Consider the following 26,614-nt stretch of genomic DNA (forward strand, 5'->3'; position numbering starts at 1 on the left):
AAAAACATACTTACCAATAGCATACAATTTGTGGTAAAAAAAACTCCGACCTTAGGCTCAATTTTATCTCCTAGTTACTTAAACGGTGATTCTAATAAACACCTTAAATAAAGTATGTGGTTAAATTTGGAAGTCTTTTTTTAAATGTGGCGCTAAACATTGTAAATCCTGTGATTTCGCATGTAAAACAACTTCATTTCAGTCCACACAATCAACAAAATTTCAAAATTCATGACTTTATTAATTGTAACACAGCAAATAACACAGCAAATATATTATTGATTGCAATATTTGCAAAATCCATAGATTCATAGAACGTTAGAGTTGGAAGGGACCTCCAGGGTCATCATGTCCAACCCCCTGCTCAATACAGGATTCACTAAACCATCTCAGACAGATGTCTGTCCAGCCTGTTTGAAGACTTCCATTGAAGAAGAACTCATTACCTCTCATGGCCGACTGTTCCACTCATTGATCACCCTCACTGTCAAAAAGTTTTTTCTAATATCTAATCTGTATCTTCTCATTTTCAGTTTCATTCCATTGCTTCTCATGTTTCCCTGTGCGAATGAGAATAAGGATGATCCCTCTATACTGTGACATCCCTTCAGATATTTGTAGACAGCTATTAAGTCTCCTCTTAGCCTTCTTTTTTGCAAGTGAAACATTCCTAGATCCTTTAACCGTTCCTCGTAGGACATTGTTTGCAGTTCGCTCACCATCCTGGTAGCTCTACTCTGAACTTGCTTCAATTTTTCAATGTCTTTTTTAAAATGTGGTGCCCAGAATTGTTCACAGTATTCCATATGGGGTCTGACCAAGGAGGCGTATAGGAGGATAATTACTCCAAGTGATCTAGACTTTATGCTTCTCTTAGTACATCCCAGAACTGTGTTTGCCTTTTTTGCTACTGCATCAAAACTGTTGACTAATGTGCAGTCTGTGATCTATTAGTATAACCAAGTCTTTTTCACACGTGCTGTTGCTTAGTTCTATTGCTCCCATTCTGTAGATGTCATTATCATTTTTCTTGCCCAGATACAGAATCTTGCATTCCTCCTTGTACATAGGCTGCACTACTGGACCACTTAAAGTATGCATAAGAAGGCATTTGTCGTATGCGGTTAACTCCTCAGCCATTTCAGCCTTAATGGTTTCTAAACACTTTGCCACAGTTCACAAAGGAAATTTGACAGGGTTCAGTTTTATAGGCATTGAAAAGGTACATAGACCATTACGAGGAGGGGATCACGAACGAAAACTGCTCAATAGGGAATCATACTGAATATTCATTTTTGAAACTCGTATACCTTATGGTCTCAACAACAGACAAGATTTGATTTTACAATACTGAATATATTCATTATTCCTGACCTTTTCTCATTCTCTTCTAAAAACAGGTACGTTATTTTTTTTTATTATTCACACTAGTAACTACTATTAGTTCATGATCACATTTCCTTTGGAAATGCCCAAAAATCATGGGATATGTTTAAAAAGACTCTTTTTTTGTCAGATACCTAGACCATGAGTAAGGCGGAAAGCCGAAACACGCATCTCCAGTTACTAGTACCCTACTTGCACTAATGTTGAATTGCCATTGGAGCCTCTTTAATCTGCATATTAAACGTTGTTTATTTGCTGAATCGCTACTCCTCTATTTCTACTTCTTTGCTCTCCTCTTTGCTCCTCACAGAATCCTCTCCAAGATTGGTATAGCACTTCCCATATACTCTGGTTTTTGCTAACCCAACCAACCCGACTCCCGCTTTTTAAAAGCAATCTGAAAACTCACCTCTTCAAGAAAGCCTACAACTTGCCAATAACCACCATACTGCCATATTATCAACTTCTAGCCACCCCCTTCTCTGCAGATTGTTAACGGATTGTTACATAGTGTAAACCCTTTTTTGCATTTTGGAATTAAGAGTGCTATAAAACAAATATATTGCTACACTAGAACATTTCTCTACCAAGTAAAACTATAGTGATGAAATGGGCAGATAGAAGTATCTGTAGCCTGGATGAAAGGCACAGTATGGTTAATATAATTAACACCAATAAAATAATCATTTTCAAGAACATAAAATGACCTAAAAAACTCTTGCTGGAATCTACTGTGCAATTTTCATGTTACTATTTATACACAAAATTGCTAACAGCTCTCAGACAACTTCACAATTATAATATGAAATGAATTAAGATAAGCTCAAACACAAGAACATACTGCAAACATTTATTAATGATTGATATCAAGTTTTGAGATTCACATATATGTACAGTATATATAACCTCTTGAAAAATCTTGACCGTGAAATGTGCATCGGGGTTAGAGTGTTCTGGTTTTTGCACTTTCCTATGTCCCAGTCTGGCACATAATATTCTTCTTTGTGTACTTTTGTGCCACTGTATTTTGCACTTTTGGCTTATGTGCCTTACTGCATCATGCTTTCATCCTCAGGCCAATTGCAATATTGCTCTTTTGCATCTCCTGTGATCGTGCATTTTTTGTTTGTCATATTACCTTATAAATTTTGCATGATGTTGTCTGAGGAAAACATTTTCTGCTTTCTGAACATACAAATGGCTTCTCTCCTGTGCGAATTTTCTGGTGTACAGCAAGAGTTGATGTATAAAACATTTCCCACATTATGAACATGAAAAAGTCTCCTCCCCTGTATGAATTCTCTGATGTCTAATAACATGTGATTTCCTGTTAAAACATTTTCCACATTCAGAACATGAATATGGCTTCTCACCTGTGTGAGTTCCCTGATGTCTAATAAGATGTGATTTCCTGTAAAAACATTTTCCACAATCAGAACAAGAATATGGCTTCTCCCCTGTGTGAATACTCTCATGATTAACAAGACTTGATTTGCTGTTAAAACGGATCCCGCATTCTGAACATGAAAATGGCTTTTCCCCGGTGTGACTTCTCAGATGTACAGTAAGATTTGATTTGTGTTTAAAACACTTTCCACATTCAGAACATGAATATGGCTTCTCCCCTGTGTGAATTCTCTGATGTCTAATAACCTCTGAGTTACTGTAAAAACATTTCCCACATACAGAACATGAATATCGTTTCTCACTTGTGTGACTTTTCTGATGTGCAGCAAAATCTGATTTCTTTGTAAACCCTTTACCACATTCTGCACTGTCCCCTGTGTGAATTCTCTCATGTTTCACAAGACTTGATTTTTGGTTAAAACATTTTCCACATCTCGAACATGAAAATGGCTTCTCTCCTGTGTGACTTCTCAGATGTACAGTAAGATTTGATTTGTTGATAAAACATTTCCCACATTCTGAACATGAAAATGGCTTCTCCCCTGTGTGACTTCTCAGATGTACAACAAGATTTGATTTGTTGTTTACACATATCCCACATTCTGAACATGAAAATGGCTTCTCTCCTGTGTGACTTCTCAGATGTATAGTAAGATTTGATTTGTTGTTAAAACATTTCCCACATTCTAAACATGAAAATGGCTTCTCCCCTGTGTGAGTTCTCTGATGTCTTATAACATTTGATTTCCTGTTGAAACGTTTTCCACATTCAGCACATGAATATGGTTTCTCACCTGTGTGACTTCTCTGATGTACAGCAAGATCTGAATTCTTCGTAAACCCATTTCCACATTCTGAACTTGTATGTGGCTTCTGTCCTGTGTGCATTCTCTTATGTGTGACTAGATTTGATTTCTGGTAGAAACATTTCCCACAAATAGAACATGAAAATGAATTTACCCCGATGTGACTTCTCTGATGTGTAATGAGACTGAATTTCTGGGTAAAACATTTCCCACATTCTGAGCATAAAAATGGCTTCACTTTGGTGTGAATTCTTTGATGTGCAATAAGACATGATTTCTGTTTAAAACATTTCCCACATTCAGAACATGAATACGGCTTCTCCCCTGTGCAAATTCTCTGATGTGTAGCAAGATGTAATGTAGCAGTATAACTTTTGTCACATTCTGAATATGAAAATTGCTTTTCTACTGTTTGAGATGATAGTTCGACATCCCTCCTGTGATGTTTGCTTTGCTTAACATTCTGTGATAAATCAGAAGATAGAACCTGTTGAAAAGCATCAGAAGATAGATCTTTGCTGCAAAGGGCGGTTTGTAAAACAGGAATAATGGCATCTTCTTCATATATATGTTGTGTGATCCCATGATCATCTGCTTTAAAATGTGATGACTTCATATGACCCTCTGAGTTTCTGATACAGTCTTCTGCCAAAAATAAAATTGAGTTTTTTCTTTTAATAATATTACTATATAGTTATATTGATTTATTTTCTCTGTATAAATTTTAGCATACAAATTGCAATACATATAATGAAAACATTTATCTTTCCTAACCCCTTCCCGACCTTTGACATATCCAGTACTCCATGGAAGAGAAAAGACTTCGCGTCCTTGGACATACTGGGTACATCATGGCAATTTTGTGCGCACAGGCGCTGTGCACATGCGATCGCCGCTCGGTGTTCAGCTAAACTGCTGCACTCCAGCTGAACATGGTCTAACAAGCTTGTGTGTTAGTGAAGAACTGACAGTGTTAAAGCACAGCAATACTAGTCCCATAAAGGTACTAAAGTGATAAAGTAAAAAAAAAGAAAAAAAGTTAAATAAAATTGTAAAAATATTTTTTTAAAAATAAAGCACAAAATAATTAAAAAAACTATATCTTATATATATTTTGTACCCATAAATTGTATTTTTATGTAAAAAAAAGAAAGTACACGTTTGCTTTTGCAGCGTACAGAACATAAAAACTGTCACACTAGTTAACCACTTCTGTGAACACAGTAAAAAAATAAATAAAAAAAGAGCAAAAAAACGATGCTTTTCATCTTACCGCCGAACAAAAAGTGGAATAAAACGCGATAAAAAAGCCCAATATAAATAAAAATGGCATACCTGAAAACGTCATCTTGTCCCGCTAAAAAGAAGCCACCATACAGCTCCATCAGTGGAAAAATAAAAAAAAAAAGTTATAGAGAATCAACCAAAACCGCCTTGTCCAGCTATCGCCCCATATCGTTGCTCCCATTTGCCTCCAAACTCCTTGAGCAACACGTTCACGCTGAACTTTCCTCCCACTTTTCATCTAACTCTCTCTTCGACAACAGACAATCCGGCTTCCGCCCCCACCATTCCACCGAAACTGCCCTTACCAAAATCACCAATGACTTACTTACAGCCAAAGCTAACAGACAATTCTCTGTATTCTTCTTGACCTGTCCTCTGCTTTCGATACAGTTGACCATTGCCTTCTACTACAGATCCTCTCTTCCTTTGGCGTCAAAGACCTTGCCCTATCCTGGATCTCCTCATACCTTTCTAAACGCACATTTAGCGTCTCCCACTCCCACACTACCTCCTCACCCCGCCCCCTCTCTGTTGAAGTCCCTCAAGGCTCTGTCCTAGGACCCCTACTCTTCTCAATCTATACCCTTGACCTGGGACAGCTCATAAAATCCCATGGCTTCCAGTACCATATGTACGCTGATGACACCCAGATGTCACCTCTCTGCTGTCCAGAATCCCAGCATGTCTAGCAGCCATATCCTCCTTCTTCTCCTCCCGCTACCTCAAGCTCAATGTGGTCAAAACTGAACTCATTATCTTTCCCATATCTCGCATATCTTTTCCACCTGATCTTTCTATCACAATAAGTGACATTACTCTTTCCCCTGTACCGAGAATCCACTGCCACGGAGTAACCTTTGACTCTGCCCTGTCCTTCAAACCCCACATCCAAGCTCTCGCCACCTCCTATCGCCTCCAGCTCAAAAATATTTCCAGAATCCGTCCTTTCCTCAACCCTCAATCTACTAAACTGCTTGTGCATGCCCTCATCATCTCCCGCCTCGACTGTTGCAACATCCTCCTCTGTGGCCTACCTGCTAACACTCTCGCACCACTCCAGTCCATCCTCAACTCTGCTTCATGACTTGTTCATCTCTCACCTCGCTACTCCTCTGCTACCCCACTTTGCAAATCCCTTCATTGGCTCCCATTCCCCCAGCGTATCCAGTTCAAACTACTAACACTGACCTACAAAGCCATCCATAACCTCTCTCCTCCGTACATCTCTGAACTAATCTCCCGATATATTCCCTCAAGTAACCTCCGGTCCTCCCAAGACCTCCTTCTCTTCTCCACACTTATTCGTTCCTCACACAATCGCCTCCAAGATTTCTCCCGAATATCCCCCGTCCTATGGAATTCTGTGCCTCAACACATCCGATTATCCACCACACCTCGATCCTTCAGACGGAACCTGAAAACCCATCTCTTCAAACAAGCTTACAGCCTGCCATGACCTTGCTTACTGCCACCTCAACCAACAACACCGGAGCTACTGCAACCCCTCAACCTACTGTCTCCGTCCCATTCCTGTAGAATGTAAGCCAGCAAGGGCAGGGTCTTCTTCCCTCCGTACCGTTCTATCATTGTTAGCTTGTTTACTGTAAGTGATATCTGTATTTGGTATGTAACCCCTCCTTATGCACAGCGCCATGGAATCAATGGCGCTATATAAATTAATAATAATAATACAAATATAATTATTTTTTCTGTAAAATAGTTTTTAATGTGTAAAAGCAACAAAACATAAAAAATTATAGAACTGTGATATCGCTGTAAGCATAGTACTGACCCAAATAATAAACCTGCCTTATCAATTTTACCACAAGCGGAATGGCATAAAAAAAAAAAAAAACAACTATTCCTGAATTGGTCATCGGAATAGAAAGCGATCAAAAAACATTATGTGCCTGAAAATGGTATCAATAAAAATGACAACTCATCCCGCAAATAACAAGCCCTCACATGACTCTTTTGGCAGAAATATAGTAAAATTATAGCTCTCAAAATATGGTCATGCGCAATGAAAAGCATTTTTTAGTGTCTGACAGGAGCCAAATCTAGAAAAAAAACATTATAAATCTGGTATCATTGTAATTGCACCGACCCAAAGAAGAAGGTGGTCTAATCACTTCTATCACACGAGGAACGGTGTAAAAAATAAATGAAACCAATTCTTCACCTGCTGTTGATTTTTTCATTCTGCCTCCCAAAGATCGCAGTACGGCTCAGCTCACATATATCCTGCACTTTACGCTGAGCGCTTATACCGGGGTTTCCATGTAAATCTCTGAAACACGTGATTTAGACGAAACCCCCGGCGGAAGATTACCTATAATGACACTGTGGATGCGGTTTGTCCTATGATCCGGTGGTGTTAGTTTTTTAGGCATGCATAAAAGCGCGGTCGACCATAGTATTGTGCACTTCTGAAAAGAAGGACAACGCTGAAAAGAGGCCATAGTCCAGAGTAACTCTGCTTCCTCATTATCATGAATGGATCCCTCAGGGATTTTATTTGAATCACGTCACTCAGAAATTTAGATAAAATAAAAAGTGCTCAGCGTAGAGCGCAGGATAAATGTGATCCAAAATATTATGTAAAATGTTCCCAACAAAAGCTTTAAATCAATCCACAGAAAAATAAAGTCTCCACTCAGGTCCGTCTGTTAACGGAATTATAGGGGGCTTCCACGTTACTGGTAGTACAAAAGCTCTGGAAAAGCGAAATGACTCCTTGCCCCCCAAAAGATATTCAGCAAATTCTGCGCTCCCAAATCCAAATGCCCCCCTTCCTTCTGAGCCCCAGTGTGCCTAACCACACTTAGAATCCACATTTTTGTAGAGATGAAAGTCTGCCTAATTTACAGGTGCATGTCTCCAGAAGCATAAGCTGGGCACTACAACGTACTGGGCACTACAATATCAGTTTGCAATTTTCACTCAGCAACATCTACTGCTGCTTGGAGTGAAAATCGTCACTACACTTGTAGATAAACTCCCAAAAGGGTATAATTTCCAAAATGGGGTCACTTTAGGGTTGAGTCTGCTCTTCTAACACTTAGGGGCTATGTATATCGAGTCCGCAAACTATTGTAGGAAAATCTGCGCTCCAGGAAGCAAATAGCGCTCAGTCCCTTCAGAGTCTCGTCATATGGCTAAACAGAACTGTACAGCCACATATGGGGTATTTGCACATTCAACAGAAATTGTTGGACACATTTTTGTGACATTTTTACCTATTTTCCTGTGTGAAAATGTAAAATCTGGGGCTAAAACAAAATTTTGTTGTTAAAATGTAATTAATTTTTCTTCACTGCCCAATGGTACAAAATGCTGTGACACACCTATGGTGACAATATAATCACTACATCCCTAGATGAATTCATTCAGAGGTGTAGTTTGTAAACTGAGGTCACTTATGGAGGGTTTCTGTTGTTCTGGCACCTCAGGGGATCTCCCAGTGGGTTATCACAAATCATAACAGTAAAATCTGTGCTATATTATGGAGCTCCTTCCCTTCTGAGCTGTGACTGAAAAATATTTCCCAATTAGATGTAGTGTATTGGCGCACTCAGGAGAAATTGCACAACAAACTGAGGTCCATTTTTTCCTACTAGCCGTTAGAAAAATTAAAAACTTGAGGCTAAAACAACATTTTAGTGGTAAAAATGTAATTATTCTTTTTTCACCGCCAATCATTTAAAATTCAGTGAGGCACAGGGGTGGATTAAGAGTAGCAAGGGCCCCGGGCTGTTTAGAAGGCGCGCCCCCTCCCCCCCACACACACACCTGATGTATCACGTCACATGATCCCTTGTGATAGATCATGTGATAGTTCACGTGTAATTAATTTGGCACAATATTAATTATAATAATTTTTTTAGGCTGTGTGCGTTTTTTAAGCGTTTTCGCAGCGGCAATTCCGCTGCAGAAACGCTTAAAAAACGCTTGGTAGAAGGTCTGCCATGTTCCCCAATGATAATCCGCATCTGCTGCGCACGTGCTGCGGAAATTTCCGCTGCGGATTATCATTGCGGAAAAATCCGCAGCACTACCAATTATTTTGCGGAAGCGCGGCGTTTTCGCCGCCATTGACTTGCATTGGAACGCATGGATTCCGAATCACTGCATCTGTACATGCGGATTCCATGAATTTCAATGTGCGGATGGTACCCGGGTTTGGAGAAGAGGAGACTCTCCTCCGGACCCGGGTACCATAGAACCTGTAAAAAAAAGAATAAAATAAATATCATACTTACCGTCTGATGGCCCTTGGTATCTTTATCCGATGCATCCTGGCTTGCCGGTAGACTAAAGGACCTGCCGTGACGTCATTTAGTCATGTGACGGGTCACGCGACCGCTGACGTGGGCAGGCCATCAGAAGGTAATTATATATTTATTTTTTTACCATTCTTTTACGGTCACACTATATAAATCCATGCTGGTTGGGGAGCGGTCCGGGGACCCCCCGCCACTGTCTGCCGGTATGTGCCGCGGCGCCGCACATATAATGAGGGCAATCTGGGGGTAGCCCAGATTGCCCTCATTATAATCCGCCTATGGTGAGGCACATGTGGTGTCAATATGCTCACTGCACCCCTAAATGAATTCATTGAGAGGTGTAGTTTGTAAATTGAAGTCACTAAGGCTACGTGTCCACGATGCAGAAATGCTGCATATTTTTTACGCTTCTCCCTGGCAGGAAAAACACATGCGGATTTTACATGAATCTTGATTTTTACAAGCGTTTTTGCATGCATTTCTGCATGCGGGTTATCAAGCGCTTTTCCAAGCGATTTTAGCATCAAAGTGCTTGACAACTTGGTCACACTATATAAATCCATGCAAACAGAATGGATTTATACAGTGTGACCAAGTAATAGTTTAAAAAAAAGAATAAGAATGGTAAAAAATAAAGATTATACTTACCTTCCGATGGCCCCCGGTCTCCTTCTTCGCTCCATCCGGTCTCCCGCGAGCCGCCCAACACATTGCACGCATCGCTGAGGAGGCCGGGGGCCATCGGAAGGTAATTCTATGGTACCCAGGTCTGGATGAGAGCCTCCATCCGCACATTGAACCGTGTGATATCCGCATGTGCAGATGCAGTGATGCAGATGTCACGCGGTCCAATGCAAGTCAACGGCGGCGATTATGCTGCGTGTCCGCAAAACTAATGCACATGCTGCGTATTGTTCCGCAATGATAATTCGCAGCGGAAATTTCCGCAGCATGTGCACAGCACATGCGGATTATCATTGGGGACCATGGGGCATGTATTACCAAGCGTTTTCGCTGCGGAAATTCCGCGGCAGAAACGCTTGAAAAACGCATAGTGGGCATGCACCCTTATAGGGATTTTCTGTTGTCTGGCACCTCAGGGACTCTGCCAATGTGATATGGCACCCACAAATAAAAACAGCAAAAATCTGAGGTACATTATGGCGCTCCTTCTCTTCTGCGCTTTGCACTGTGCCTCAAAATTAATTTTTGACCACATATGTGGTATTGGTGTACGCAGGAGAAATTGCCTAATGAATTATACAGTTCAACCAAAATGGTAATTTTTTATTTACTCAGCCCAATGTTACACAATTCTGTGAATAGTTGAAGGTTAAAAATGCTCACTACACCCCTAGATGATATCCTCGAGAGGTGTAGTTTCCAAAGTTTTGTCACTTGTAGGAGTTTCTGCTGTTTTGGCTTGTTACGGTCATCCTGCGCTACGCTATGTATTCCAGCCAAAATGGTGCTTCAAAGTTCAAATAGCTTTCCTTTCCTTCCATTATGAGCCGTGCTGTGTTCCCAAAAAGTAGACTTCCACCACTCATGGGCTATCAGTGTACTTTTGTGAGAAAAATGTGTTTTTTAATTTTCACGGCCTACCAGATTATATCTCAGAGTCTCAATTGCCCATTTAATGGCCAAGCACTCCTTCTCTACGATGGCATAGTTCTTTTCACAGAAGGAGAGTTTCCTACTCAGGAATAGGACTGGATGGGGACTGAAATAGATGTCCCCATCTATTTCCTGGGACAACACAGCTCCCAAACTGAACTCAAAGGCGTCAGTCTGAACCACGAACTCCTTAGTGAAGTCAGGCGTTACTAAGACTGGTTGTTTACATAGGGCGAGTTTGAACTCCTGGAATGCCATCTCTACTTCAGGGGACCACTTGGCCATCAATATCTTTGTGCCCTTGAGAAGGTCAGTCAGGGTGGTGGCTATCCTGGCGAAAATCAGGATAAATCGCCAATAATACCCCACAATTCCTAGAAATGCCCGAACTTGGTTTTTGAAGTTCGGTTGTGGATAATTTCAGATAGCCTCCACCTTATTTACTTGCGGCTTTATTTTGCCCCTTCTGACGATGTAGCCCAAGTATTTTCCCTCTTCTTTCCCCATGGCGCACTTCTTTGGGTTTATCATAATCCCTTCCTTCCTTAGCGCATCCAGTTCCACCTGGACCTTCTGTGAATGACTTCCCCAATCCGGGCTGAATATTACAATGTCATCCAGATAAGCATCCAGGTAGTATTTGAGACTAGGATCCGGTCCATGGCCCTCTGGAAGGTAGCTGGGGCTCCCTGCAGACCATACAGCATCCTTGTGTACTGAAAGCACTCGTCAGGATTAGATAAGGCCGTCTTCTGTTTGGCACTTGGGGACAGGGGAATCTGCCAGTACCCTTTTGTTAGGTCCAGGGTGGTGATATATTTTTCTGACCCTAGCCTCTCGATGAGCTCATCAACGTGGGGCATCGGATACACGTTAAAGTTTGACACCTAATTCAGCTTCCTGTAGTCATCACAGAATCGCCATTCTCATCTGGCTTTGGCACCAGGACAATGGGGCTGGACCAGCCGCTCTTTGATTCCTCAATGACACCCAGGCTCAACATTCTCCTCACCTCTTTAAAGATCACCTCACGGCGGGCTTCAGGAATCCGATACGGCCTTTGATTCATTCTCACATGCAGCTCTATCAAGATTTCATGCTCAACCATCTGCGACAACCTAGCAGCTCTAAAAACAGGTTCCGGTTCCGCTGAAGCAGCTCTCGGCACTGTTACTTCTGGGCCAGTGATAGTGTCTCTGTCACTGTGACATCCTTGACTCAGGCTTCAGAATGGGCCCCCAGGCATGTAGCTTCCACCAGCTCGCTGTCTCACCAAGGTTTGAGCAGGTTAACGTGGTACACATGATACGGCTTTCTTCTTCCTGGTTGGTGGACCTTATAGTTGACGTCACTCAACTTTTCAACCACCTCATATGGCCCTTACCACTTGGCCAGGAATTTACTCTCCACCGTGGGGATCAACACCAACACCTGGTCTCCAGGGCTAAACTGCCTCAGTCTCGCTGACAGATTGTAGACCCTTGCCTGGGCCTCTTGTGCTTGAAGAAGGCTTTCTCTTAAAATCGGCATCACCGTCGCGATCCGGACTTGCATCTGGGCCACATGCTCGATGACGCTCCAGTGGGGTGTTACCTCGGCTTCCCAGGTCTCCTTCTCAATGTCCAACAATCACCAAAAGGTGAGAACCACGTAGAGGCCTGGGGAACTTCCCAAATGGAGAATATAAAGTAGGGGAGTAGGCAATCCCAGTCTCATCCATCCTTCTCCATGACCTTTTTAAGCATGGTCTTTAGGGTCTTGTTGAACCTCTCCACCAGGCCATCCGTCTGTGGATGGTACACTGACGTCCTGAATTGTGTAATCTGGAGAGCCTTACACAACTCCCTCATCACATGAAAGGAGTTCCCTGGTCTGTCAGGATCTCCTTTGGCTGGCCTATCCGGGAGAAGATATGTACCAGCTCCTGGCTATGCTCCTGGCAGGGGAGTTTCTCAATGCTACCGCCTCTGGGTACCGTGTTTCATAGTCCAGCACAATCAGTATGTATTGGTTATCCCTGGCGGACTTAACTAAGGGACCTACAAGGTCCATGGCAATTCGGTCAAACGGGACCTCTATAATGGGTAACAGAACCAGGGTCTGCACAGGCCTAGGGACGCAGTGAATAAATCTGTCCATCACGACCCATTCTACCATCTGGGCTGGGGTAGAGGACTCTGGCTGCAACCACTTGTGTACAAGATGGAGGAGATCGAACATTTGGGAGCGAGGGGGTTTATTACCGCAATATGCCCAGTGGTGGAGCCTTTGAGCTCGGACACACAGTCACCCAAAAGTGTGCCAGTATCTCAGTTTTTAACTTTGAATACTCCTGGGCATCCTGTAAGGCCAGGTCATAATAAGCCTTTTGGGACTCGCCAATCAAATAGGAGGAGGCCAGCACCTCCACCCACTGCTCCTGCGGCAGCTTCTCTCGCTCTGCTACAATCTCAAAAATGCTTCCATATCATCCCCCGGGCTCATTTTATGCATGGCTCATCTTACCGCTTTCGGATGTACGAGTCATCAACCGGAGTTGGGGGAGGGGCTGCCAGCCTCCCACAAACTGCCTCTGCAAGCAACTCCATCTGATGTTGCTGCTCTCTGAGCTGGTCTTGTTGGTATTGCTGCTGGTGGTGGATCTGTTGCAATAGCAGCTTGCTTGTCTCGTACTGGGGTAGCACAAGATGCTTGACCAGGTCCTTCATACTGTCTGTCTGTCTTTTTTTGCTGGCTTATGGCCGCCTTTACCCAGGACATGCGGTTTGTCCTTAGTCGTTACACATGCGTCCTGGGGATCTTGCACCCACTTCTACTGCCACCTGTGGTAGATCGCTCACTCAGCTGCACACGGAGGTAGACACAGGTACGCTGTCTCTTTAAATTTTGTGTTGGTTTATTAAAGTGCAGCATAAACCAACATTTAAGTCCATAAAAGAAAACATGGCCCGCTGGGCAAAACAGGAAAAACCAAATGAAAATACCAACACAAAGCACAGCAGTCCATGTGGTAGCAGGGATCCAGCTGCTCAGAGGTTAGCAACTCCACATGATTCAGGTCAGCTCAACACAAAGATGTCTGTAGTTACTCTCTCCAGACTCATTGAACACTGAAAGCCTCAGCAGGCCGAATATTTAAGCCACAGACCACACCTTGAGGTGCAGATATGGTGAATGACCTCCCACCCTTCACAATGATTATTCACAAAAAATCACTCCCTTTTAAAATGGAGGTTTAACCCTCTCAGCAAATAACATGCTGGAGCAAACTTCATGGTTTCAATTCAAGGAAGCTAATAGCCTCCATGAAAAATATCTTCCATCACCTTACCAGTAACTTTGTCACACCAATTTTGCATTCCAAAAATCAAATGGTGCTCCTTTCCTTCCCAGCCTTGCCGTGTGCCAAAACAGTAGTTTCCCACCACATATGGGGTATCAGAGTACTTAGGAAAAATTGCACAAAAAATTGTATGGTCCATTTTCTTCTCTTACTATAATGAAAATAGAAATATTGGGTCGAAATCAATATTTTGGGGGGAAAAAGGAGCTCACCGTACATTCCTTGATGGGTGTAGTTTCCAAAATGGGGTAATTTGTGGAGGATTTCCACTGTTTAGGCACATCAGGCGTTCTGCAAACACGACATGGCATCCACTATCTATTCCAGCCAATTTTGCGTTCCAAAAGACAAATGGTGCTCCTTCCCTTCTGAGCCCTGCTGTGCGCCCAAACAGTATTTTTCCACCACATATGAGTTATCAGCTTACTCAGGAGAAATTGCACAACAAATTGTATGGTCCATTTTCTCCTGTTATCCTTGTGGAAATGCAAAATTTAGGGCTAAAGCAACATTTTTGTGGGAAAAAGTAAGATTTTTATTTTTTCCTTCCACATTGCTTTAATTTCTCTGAAGCACCTGTAGGGTTAATAAACTTCTTCAATGTGGTTTTGAGCACTTTAAGGGTGAAGTTTTTAAATTGGTGTCATTTTTGGGTATTTTCTGTCACGTAGGCCCCTCAAAGTCACTTTAAATGTGATGTAGTCTCTAAAAAAAATTGGTTTGGTCAATTTTGTTGGAAAAATTAGAAACTGCTGATAATTTTTAACCCTTTTAACAGGGTTTCAAAAATTATGCTGATGTGAAATAGACATGTTTTAACTGTTTATTTGTTAACTATTTTGTGTGACATTACTCTCTGGTTTAAGAGCATAAAAATTAAAAATTTGAAAATTGCTAAATTTTCGCCAAAATTCCGATATTTTGACAAATAAACGAAAAAAAAATTCAACCTAAATTTACCACTAACATGAAGTACAATGTATCACGAAAAAAAACTATTTCAGAATAATTGGGAAACTTTGAAGCGTTCCTGAGCTATTACCTCATTAATTGACACTGGTCAGAATTGTAAAATTTGGCCTGGTCAGGAAGGTGAAAACAGGTTCAGGGTGAAGGGATTAAGGAGGATGTCCACTACCCAGGCTCACTTACTGGTTTTGCCATGAATGTCTAAGGATAATGCCCTTTAAGATCCTTGTATACCTTTTCTGACAATTTCCATGTTTTTTTTATACCTTTCTGCTTCACTTTCTGTGTCCTGACTCCAGCTCTGCTCTCACAGCCATCACTTCCAGTTCAGATTCCCCTGCTCCCTTCTGACTACATTTCCCATCAGCCCTCATGTTGGGCTGCAAACTAGCAGTGAGCACACCCTCTATCATTCCACCTTATCCTCTCCCACTCCTCCCCAGCTTCACACTAGTGATGGTCAGTCCGGATCTTTTTGGTGATTTAGATTTCTTTACTCCATTCATGAACACGATCCAGCTCTTTTAGAACCCAAATGGATCCATATTAGATATTGGTAAACACATATTTAAAATAAAGTCACTGCAGCTGAAACCTCCCACCTGAAGTCAGCTTATGAAATTGCTGAGTAATTGGGATTCGTCCAGGTGGGTAGGGTTTTGGCTACCGAACACTATCACTTTACCCCCAACGAGAGCCAAAGACTATAAGTGGCTGTCACTGGTGTGCCGGCTCCCATCGTTCATAAGAAGAAAGCTGGCTCTTTGTACTGGATCACTAGCGAATGACACTATATCACACACAGCTTAAGCGTTAGTTCTTGTCTTGTCCAAGCAAGTTACCAATATAGGGACTAGAACACAAAGTACCAGAAGAGTACTCCTGATATATATATATATATATATACAGACCAAAAGTTTGGACACACCTTCTCATTTAAAGATTATTCTGTATTTTCATGACTTTGAAAATTGTACATTCACACTGAAGGCATCAAAACTATGAATTAACATATGTGGAATTATATACTTAACAAAAAAGTGTGAAACAACTGAAAATATGTCTTATATTCTAGGTTCTTCAAAGTAGCCACCTTTTGCTTTGATGACTGCTTTGCACACTCTTGGCATTCTCTTGATGAGCTTCAAGACGTAGTCACCGGAAATGGTTTTCACTTCACAGGTGTGTCCTATCAGGTTTAATAAGTGGGATTTCTTGCCTTATAAATGGGGTTGGGACCATCAGTTGTGTTGTGCAGAAGTCTGGTGGATACACAGCTGACAGTCCTACTGAATAGACTGTTAGAATTTGTATTATGGCAAAAAAAAAGCAGCTAAGTAAAGAAAAACGCGTGGCCATCATTACTTTAAGAAATGAAGGTCAGTCAGTCCGAAAAATTGGGCAAACTTTGAAAGTGTCCCCAAGTGCAGTTGCAAACACCATCAAGCGCTACAAAGAAACTGGCTCACATGAGAACCGCCCCAGGAAAGGAAGACCAAGAGTCACCTCTGCTTCCGAGGATAAGTTTATCAGAGTCACCAGCCACAGAAATCGCAGGTTAACAGCAGCTCAGATTAGAGACCAGGTCAATGCCACACAGAGTTCTAGCAACAGACACATCTCTACAACAACTGTTAAGAGGAGAATTTGTGCAGCAGGCCTTCATGGTAAAATAGCTGCTAGGAAACCACTGCTAAGGACAGGCAAGAAGCAGAAGAGACTTGTTTGGGCTAAAGAACACAAGGAATGGACATCAGACCAGTGGAAATCTGTGCTTTGGTCTGATGAGTCCAAATTTGAGATCTTTGGATCCAACCACCGTGTCTTTGTGCGACGCAGAAAAGGTGAACGGATGGACTCTACATGCCTGGTTCCCACCGTGAAGCATGGAGGAGGAGGTGTGATGGTGTGGGGGTGCTGTGCTGGTGACACTGTTGGGGATTTATTCAAAATTGAAGGCATACTGAACCAGCATGGCTACCACAGCATCTTGCAGCGGCATGCTATTCCATCCGGTTTGCGTTTAGTTGGACCATCATTTATTTTTCAACAGGACAATGACCCCAAACACACCTCCAGGCTGTGTAAGGGCTATTTGACCAAGAAGGAGAGTGATGGGGTGCTACGCCAGATGACCTGGCCTCCACAGTCACCAGACCTGAACCCGATCGAGATGGTTTGGGGTGAGCTGGACCGCAGAGTGAAGGCAAAAGGGCCAACAAGTGCTAAGCATCTCTGGGAACACCTTCAAGATTGTTGGAAGACCATTTCCGGTGACTACCATTTGAAGCTCATCAAGAGAATCAAGCTCATCAAGAGAATGCCAAGAGTGTGCAAAGCAGTCATCAAAGCAAAAGGTGGCTACTTTGAAGAACCTAGAATATAAGACATATTTTCAGTTGTTTCACACTTTTTTGTTAAGTATATAATTCCACATGTGTTAATTCATAGTTTTGATGCCTTCAGTGTGAATGTACAATTTTCATAGTCATGAAAATACAGAAAAATCTTTAAATGAGAAGGTGTGTCCAAACTGTGGTCTGTACTTATATATATATATATATATATACACACACACACACACACACACACACACACACACACACACACACACACACACAGTTAGGTCCAAAAATATTTGGCCAGTGACTGAATCTTTGTGATTTCAGCTTTGCAGGCCACTATTTTGGATTTAAAATGAAACAGCTGAGCTGGAGTTAAAGTGTAGACTTTCAGGTTAAAATAAAGTGATTGAACAAAAATATCTTGTGAAACATTTAGGAATCACAAACATTTTTCTACAAAGCCTCCTCATTTCAGGTGCTCAAAAGTAATTGTATAAATTAACTTTATCATAAATAAAATGTTCATTTTTAATATTTTGTAGAAAATTCTTCGCAGGCAATGGCGGCCTGAAGTCTGGAAGCCATGGACGTCACCAAACGCTGGGTTTTCTCCTTTGTGATGCTTTGCCAGGCCTTTACTACAGCTGACGTCAGTCATTGCTTCTTTGTGGGTCTTTTTGTCTTAAGTTTTGTCTTAAGCATGTGAAATGCAGCTAGATGAGGCTGAGATCTGGTGATTGACTCGGCCATTTGCTTTCGCAAGATGTTTTGGGTCATTGTCTGTACTATGAAGTGCTGTCCAATCTACCGTGTTGCATTTAGTTGAGTATGAGCAGAAAGTATTGCCCTGTACACTTATCAGGCTGCTTCTGTCTTCAGTCACATCATCAATAAACACTAATGGCCCAGTGCCATTGGAAGCAATGCATGCCCTCACACTGTCTCCACTATGTTTTACAGAGGCTGTGATGTGGTTTGGATCATGAGGCGTTCCAAGTCATCTCCATATTTTCTCCTTCCCATCATTCTGGTACAGCTTGATCTTAGTTTTACTTTTCCAGAACTGGGTTGCTTCTTTTGATGTTTTGTTGGCACAGTCTAATCGGGCCTTTCTATTTTTAAGGCTGATTAATGGTTTGCACCTTGTGGAGAATCCTCTGTATCTGCTCTCATGAAGTCTTCTCTTTATGGCAGACTTAAGATACTGAAACATCTACTTCTGGGACACTGTTATTCACTTGTAGAATGCTGTGAAGGGGTTTTCTTCACCATGGAAAGTATTCTGCAATTATCCACCACTGTTGTCTTCAGTGGACGTCCAGGCCTTTTTGAATTCAAAAGCTCACCAGTGCATTTTTCTTTTGCAAAATGTACCAAACTGTTGATTTGGCCACTGCTAACATTTCTACTATCTCTCTGATGGATTTCTTCTTTTTTTTCAGCCTGTTTCTCTTCCATTGAGAGCTCCTTTGACCGGATGTTGTGGGTTCATTGCAACAGGTTCCAAATGCAAATACCACATCCGGAATTAGCTCCAGACCTTTTACCTGCTTAATTGATGATGGATTAATTAGGAAATGGCACATACACCCATTAAAGAGGTTTTGAAATAATTGTGCAATTACTTTTGTTCCCTGGAAAAAGAGGCAGCAACACATTAAAGAGCTGTAATTCCTAAACCCTTACTTTGATTAGTATGTGAATACCCTCAAATTAAAGCTGAGAGTGCACTTTAAGCCCATCTTGATTATGTAACTATATCTCGAATATGTTTTAGTAAATGGATAAAAAAAAACTCATTTTGTTTCTATCTTGAGTTTTATATGTTAAATGGCCACAGTCTGAACGTTCTTCTATGCATTTATAACAACTTATTCTCATTTTTTTGTTTTATTTTTTATTAGTAGAATCTGTGCCTACTCTGAATTCAGTGGTTACTACTCACCTGTGCTGTTATCTGCAGAAATCTCCTTTTTACACAACTCATCACCCCTCACATAAGTCTCTGGAGTATTAATATGGGTCAGATCTTTACCCTGAAACAAATATTGTAAAAGTCACAGACAAATGGAGAAGTCACATCTATGATCAGCTGTAATCCTGCCATCTCCACCCCTCTCATTACATGAGTATAAAACATATAATACTGGTGGATAAAACAAGACTGTACACAAGACCTTCATAGTCGTCTACACATCATAGGGGAGATCTCATGACACCTTCTCTCCATCTACCTGATGATCCTGAGGAACATTGGGATTTTCTTGTTTACAGCCCTGTGGTAGAAGACGACTGGGACATCTCTCTGGTGTTGTCCTCTTACTGAATAGAACTGGAGGAAACACATACAGGGACAGAATTAATTCTTTACATACAAATTATATGAATTATAGTTCATGTGTATTTAGTCCTGTCTATTACCTGGTAATATGAGGGGCTGGGGACCCTCCACCATGACTTCCTTGTACAGATCTTCATGTCCTTCTAAATACTCCCACTCCTCCATGGAGAAATAGACGGCAACATCTTGACACCTTATAGGAACCTGACACACACAATGATACCGTCATCCCCCATATACCTTCATAGCTTTACCGTATAATGTCCCAGCAGAGTCACCTCTCCAGTCAGCAGCTCAATAATCTTGTAGGTGAGTTCTAGGATCTTCTGATCATTCATGTCCTTATGTATCAGGGGGTGAGGTAGAGGCCCCTCGATTGGGCTCAGGGGTCTTCCCCATCCCTCAGACACAGGGGTCTGACAGCGCTCACTAGAGATCTTCTTGACCATTGTGTAATCCTGGTTATGGAGAGACACATTAATAAATCTCACTACAGACATTTCCAGAGTCCTCACCTCTCCAGTTCTGTCCATCTATTATTCCCATAGATAAGAATGATGTAATGTGACGTCATCAGAATCTCTTACCTGTCCAGTAAGCTGGAAGAGGATCTCTAGGGTGAGGTGTAATATCCTCGCCGCCATCTTCTCCTTGTCCATATCCATCCTTGATGGATCAATCAGGAAAATTCTCTTATATAGAAGATCTCCACTGAGAAGATCCGATATTGTAAGGAACTAAATCGGAAGAAGGTGAGCTGCTGGAAAATATAAAAAATCTTTTGTAAAAACATGAAATACAAAGCAATATTACACCTTGACAAGAACGTTACAGCCATTGATAGCAGAGGTGATGCCATATTTTACGGCATATAATTCTGTAGACCAGCAGTTCTCAAACGGTGAGGTTTGGCTCATAAGTCAATGAGGGCATTGACACAAGCAGAGGCTACCCAGAAGCAATTTCCGTTGCATGCAGGACCTGTGGTCATGTGAACATGATATCACCACAGGTCATTAAGCCCTTCTAACCTCACAAACTATAAGTCTATCGGGTACTGGAGAACTGAGAAAAAAGAAGACTATGGGTATGTGCCCACGATGAGGAGCCACTGCGGCCCCGACGCAGCAGAACAGCTGAGTGGCTTCCACCCTCATTATGCAAATGAGAGGCTGAGATTTTTTTTTTCACATGTGGACTTTCCTCATTGATGTTAAGTCTATAGGGAAAGTCTACATGCGTACCCGCAAGAGAAATTTACATGATGCAGATCTGAAAGATGCGCCGCATGTCAGTTTCCGCTGAAATCACATCCACTATGCTGTAACATCTATCTGCTGCGGTTTTGACGCAGCATAAATACGCAGCTTCAAAACCACAGCAAATCCTGATTGTGGGCACATAGCCTAAGAATCTCTGCTGACACTCTCCTTTCTTATGTGCTAATCTGGAAGTTGTGGGAATAGGAAAAGTATGGCTGCCTGTGAGAAATGCTTTTCTGAAGGAGAATGGCTGAATGCTGAGGGATTATCTGATGCACTGTCTTTATTCGTAGTTTGAGGTAGGTTTTTTTTTTACATTTGATGGAGAAAGATTCTCCAGTCTGCTCCCCCTCCATGCTTGACAAGGATACAAAATATCATGTCTGAGGTGCAATCATCACCAGAGGTACCGAAATGTGAAAATGAAAATGGAAGAGAAGACAGGAGGCAGTGAGCCAATGGAGGACTGGGTAAGAGCTGCTGTACCAGGAAAGGTGAGAGATGAGGTGAGAATAATGATTGTTTCCTTAACCCCCAGAGGAAAATAAATGTATTTTCTATTTATTCAATTTTCAGCAAATAAATTCATTGTCAATCAATTATCCCAAATAAATTTGAGCAAATCTGTCAGATTCCCTCCTCCTCAGTAATAATCTGGCAGATTCCCTCCTCCTCAGTAATAATCTGGCAGATTCAATCCTACTCAGTAATAATCTGACAGATTCAATCCTACTCAGAAATAATCTGGCAGATTTCCTCCTCCTCAGTAATTATCTGGCAGATTCCCTCCTCAGTAATAATCTGGCAGATTCCCTCCTCCTCAGTAATAATCTAGCAGATTCCCTCCTCCTCTGTAATAAACTGGCGGATTTCCTCCCCCTCAGTAATAATCTGGCAGATTCCTTCCTCCTCAGTAATAATCTAGATGGGTCACCAGAACTACATCCACATTAGAGGAGACACGAAACGTGGGGAGGTTTATACTGCAGGATCCAGATAGCCAGTTCCCCATAAACTCCCGCTGCCTCCATTAGCAGAAACAACAACTGTTATAATGTAGAAGATATGAGGAATTCCTCCAATGTGGAAATTTAAAAAATGAACTTACAGTATATGTGTCTGCATTACCTGGAGTAATGCAAAAAACACAACTTATTAGAGAATACCATTATTTTAAAACTGAAATTTGGAAAATTACATTTTCTCACATTCCATGACTATAAAAAACAGACATTTCCATTCCCTTTAAATCTCCACCCCAGAAAAAAAGCGTCATCTGTCCCCAAACCAGAGTGACCTCCCCTGTATACATGAGCACATCCAGTGTTATATTACTGTACATATACACATGGCAGAACTGGGGAATGGGGGGCACTATCTCCGGAAATGGAGGGGTTAATGCCCCCTGTATACATGCTGGAGAAAAGTTGTAGGTTCAGTTCGCTAAGGCTAGCATCCGTAGCGAAACATACCTCCCCTCACATATAACACCAGTGACTCTGTCACATATTCCCCCCCTCTGCCCAAAGCCAGGGGTTTGGGCACCTTCAGACACCAGACAGGGAATTCTAGAGAGGGCATCAGCATTACCGTGTAACTTCCTGGGACTATGCTTCACTTGGAAATTAAAGTCCTGGAGACCTAAGAACCACCTAGTTACCCGGTCATTCTTACCCGTCCTTTCCCTCAACCACCTTCAAGGAGCATGGTCTGACATGAGCTTAAACTTCCGGCCTAATAGGTAATATCTCAGTGTATCAGATAATATCTTAGGGTATCTACTGCCCACTTTATGGCTAAGTCACTATCGCACAGTTTTTCTCACAGGACGAGAGCTTCTAGCTCAGATACAGAATGGGTTGTTCTTCCCCATTTATCTCCTGAGAGAGCACGGCTCCTAGGCCAACTTCTGAAACGTCTGTCTGGACCACGAATTCCTTCTCAAAGTCTGGTGCGACTGGGACCGGCTGCTTGCACAGTGCCAGCTTCAGCTGTTGGAACGCCATCTCCATTTCATCCGTCCATTTCACCATCGTTGCTCTGGTGCCTTTGAGAAGATCTGTAAGTGGCGCAGCTATCATGGCAAAATTTGGGATAAACCGCCGGTAATATCCCACAATTCCAAGAAACGCTGTCACCTGCTTCTTGGAGAGCAGTTGCGGCCATTTCTGTATTGCCTCGACTTTCTTGACTTGCGGCTTAATTTCGCCTCTCCTGACAACATAGCCTAAGTACTAAGCTTTCTCCTTCGCAATGGCACATTTCTTTGGATTTATAGTAAATCCCGCCTCCCTCAGAGCATCCAGAATTGTCTGTACCTTTGGTAGATGACTATCCCCGTCTGGGCTAAAGACCACAATGTCGTCAAGGTAGGCTTAGGTGGGCCTACTATCCGATCCATAACCCTCTGGAAGGTGGCTGGGGCTCCCTGCAGAGTGAAAGGCATCTGAGTGTATTGGAAACACCCATCAGGTGTCGAGAACGCCGTCTTTTCCTTGGCCTTCTGGGACATGGGGATCTGCCAGTAGCCCTTTGTCAGGTCGAGGGTGGCAATATACCTCGCAGGTCCAAGTCTCTCAATGAGCTCATCAACACGGGGCATCGGATATGCGTCACACTTGGATACCTCATTCAGCCGTCGGTAGTCATTGCAAAGCCTCCATTCCCCATTGGGTTTTGGCACAAGAACAATAGTACTCGACCACCTACTCTTTGACTCCTCTATCACTCCAAGGTCTAACATCCTTTTCACCTCAGATGAGATCACCTCCCGACGTGATTCAGGAATCCTGTAGGGCTTCAGGTTCGCTCTTACATGCGGCTCTGTTAACACATCATGCTCTACCACTTGCGTATGCCCCGGCAACTCTGAGAACAGGTCACGATTTCGCTGTAGCAGTTACCGACACTGTTGCTTCTGGGCCGGCGATAGAGTCTCTGCTATCATGACATCTTCCACCTTGCCTTCGGTAGCTGCTCCCAGGCAAGGGGCTCCCACAGGTTCCCGATCTCACAACGTCTTGAGTAAGTTGAAATGATGCGGCTATCTTCGGCCTGGCTGGTAGACTTTATAATTAACTTCGCTGAGTTTCTCCACCACCTCATACGGGCCTTGCCACTTGGCCAGAAACTTGCTCTCGACTGTAGGGATTAGAACCAGAACACGGTCCCCAGGATGGAACTGCCTCAGCCTCGCTGATTGGTTATAGAACCTTGCCTGCACCTTCTTCATGATAGGCATCACTTTCACCATTCTCTCCTGCAACTGGGCGATATGCTCGTTGATGCTCCGGTGGGGCGCGACCTCGGCCTCCCTGGTTTCCTTGACGATGTCTAGGAGTCCTCTTGGATGCCGACCATAAAGGAGCTCGAACGGAGAGAAGCCAGTGGAGGCTTGAGGAACTTCTCTGACCAAGAAGAGCAGGAACAGTAGCAGGTACTCCCAGTCACGACCATCCTTCTCGACGACCTTTTTGAGCATCGCTTTTGTTTTATCAAATGATTTTTATTGATTTTGAAGTATATAAACACACAAACATAAACATATAAATTATGTGTGCACTGGTTGTCAGCCTTACACATATTTGCATTCAATATATAACAACAATAATATCCAGCTCCCATATAATCTGCATGGGTATTGGTATACATGAGTCTTATTTCCCTTACTTTCTTTATAGACTTGCCATTTTTCCTTTTTGTCCTTGTTTTACAACCCCATCTTATTATTTCATCGGGTCTTGATAGTGCTTTGCAAATCTAGGGCACCTTCAGTTTGCCCAGGGTGCCCCCTATGTCTTCCATAAGGTACCATCTTGTCTGTCTAAATTTTTTCATTTTTTCAATCATTTCTTCACCTGTATAGTATTTGAGCAGAAATTTTTTCCATTTTATCATGAGTGATCTTATATTTTTTTCCTTATTCCATTCTGCTTCTAGCCACTCCAGTGACTCAGTGACGTCATGGCAGGTCCTTCACAATAGCGCGATCATTGCCAGAGACCGGACAGCGTGGACAAAACACCGGGAGGACATCGGAAGGTGAGTATAAACTTTATTTTTTATTTTAAATTCTTTTATTTACAGATTCTATGGTACCTAGGTCTGGATGAGAGTCTCTTCTCCTCCAGACTTGGGTACCATCCGCACATTAGAACGCGCCAATTATGCAAGTACAGATGCAGTCTCGCGGAATTGGCGAGTTCTAATGCAAGTCAATGGCGGCGGTTACGTTGCATGTCCGCAAAATTAATGGACATGCTGCGTATTTTTGAGCGCAGCATAAACGCTGCGGAAAAATACGCAGCATGGGCATTGAAAGTGCGGAATCGCATTGGAGACCATGGGGGAAGGTTTACCAAGAGTTCCCCAAGCGTTTACGCTGCGGAAATACCGCAGCGTAAACGCTTGAAAAACGCATCGTGGGCACACAACCTTACTATGCTCTTTTTACCATTCTCCCCTTTGCCAAGTTTGCTAAGAGTTTGCCTGCCTTATTCCCATATCTTCTTAGTTCAATCTCCCATTGTGCTCTCCTAAACTGATCTCTTTTTTCAGCCCATTCGTCAAATTCTTTTTGGGCTTTTCTCCATTGTTCTCTATTCTTTTCGCTATGTTGTCTTTGAAAATCTATATAGCTTTCTCTAAGCTGCCTGCTTAACTCCTCGTATTTAGTTTGTTTGTTTTTAGTGTGTGCATGTAAGCTATTAATTTCCTCTTATTACTGCCTTCCCTGCTTCCCAGTACACTTGTGGCTTAATGCCCTCTACCAGGTTGAAGTCGGAGTATTCCTCCCACCACTCCTGCAAAGTTTCCTTGAACTGCTGCTGATCCTTGAGCAAAAAAGACAGGAATCTCCACGTGTAATCTGTGTCCCTGGGGATACGCTCCAATATTTGTATTGAGACCGGAACATGGTCAGAGATTACCATATCCTCAATTTTAGCCTCTCTACTTCTGTCTTCAATTTCTCTACTAACTAACAAGTAATCGATTCTAGACAAAGTTTGGTGGGGGTGGGAAAAATGTGTATACTCTCTTTCATTAGGGGAGTTCAGTCTCCAGATGTCTGTCAAATTCACATCTTCAATTAACGTGGCTAGGTGTGTGGTTGTCACAATGTTCCACCCTCTCTCTCTAGGCCCTTCTACCCCTCTCCTGTCTTCAGTTATTGAGTGGGTGCTATTGAAATCTCCTCCCACTATCAATTTCCACTATCAATTTTCCCATTACGATTTGAAGTTGATTGGCGTCAATTTTTTCATAAAAGGATTTTTGTTCGGAATTAGGGGCATAAACATTTCCTATACATAGTTCTTCACCCCTTCCTTCTAGCTTTAACCTAATGTATCTTTCTTCTGTATCTTTGTCTATCTCTGTCACCTTATAACGGAGATGCTTATTTAACAGGATCAACACTCCTGCCTTTCTACCCTCTCCCTCTGAACCATACACCTCTCCCATCCACAACTTCTTCAATCTAAATAGGTTCTCAGGTTTGAGATGCAGTTCTTGTAATAGGGCTACGTCTGTTTTCATTTTTTTCAAATGTCTTAGAATCATCAT

At 42.3% G+C, this 26,614-nt stretch overlaps 1 protein-coding gene across 2 annotated transcripts in view; it reads right to left on the reverse strand.

Moving 5' to 3' along the window:
- Window positions 1–468: 468 nt before the first annotated feature.
- Window positions 469–26,614, reverse strand: part of LOC141271912 (uncharacterized) — a 32,069-nt gene continuing 5,923 nt past the window's right edge. Inside the window, exons 2-7 of one of the 2 annotated variants that reach the window (XM_073682149.1) lie at window positions 20,375–20,547; window positions 20,066–20,245; window positions 19,868–19,991; window positions 19,681–19,778; window positions 19,392–19,482; window positions 469–4,241 (exon numbers count right to left, since the gene is read on the reverse strand). In XM_073682149.1, coding sequence (XP_073538250.1) covers window positions 2,650–4,241; window positions 19,392–19,482; window positions 19,681–19,778; window positions 19,868–19,991; window positions 20,066–20,245; window positions 20,375–20,452 — 2,163 coding nt within the window. In that variant the 5' untranslated portion in view covers window positions 20,453–20,547 and the 3' untranslated portion in view covers window positions 469–2,649. Of the gene's footprint in view, window positions 4,245–19,391; window positions 19,483–19,680; window positions 19,779–19,867; window positions 19,992–20,065; window positions 20,246–20,374; window positions 20,548–26,614 lie in introns of both variants that reach the window. The other variant, XM_073682148.1, reaches the window with a different exon arrangement.

The sequence above is a fragment of the Phyllobates terribilis genome, unplaced genomic scaffold, assembly GCF_046119375.1.
Source record: "Phyllobates terribilis strain yellow unplaced genomic scaffold, ASM4611937v1 Scaffold_5__5_contigs__length_657084704, whole genome shotgun sequence".
NCBI classification, from domain to species: domain Eukaryota; kingdom Metazoa; phylum Chordata; class Amphibia; order Anura; family Dendrobatidae; genus Phyllobates; species Phyllobates terribilis.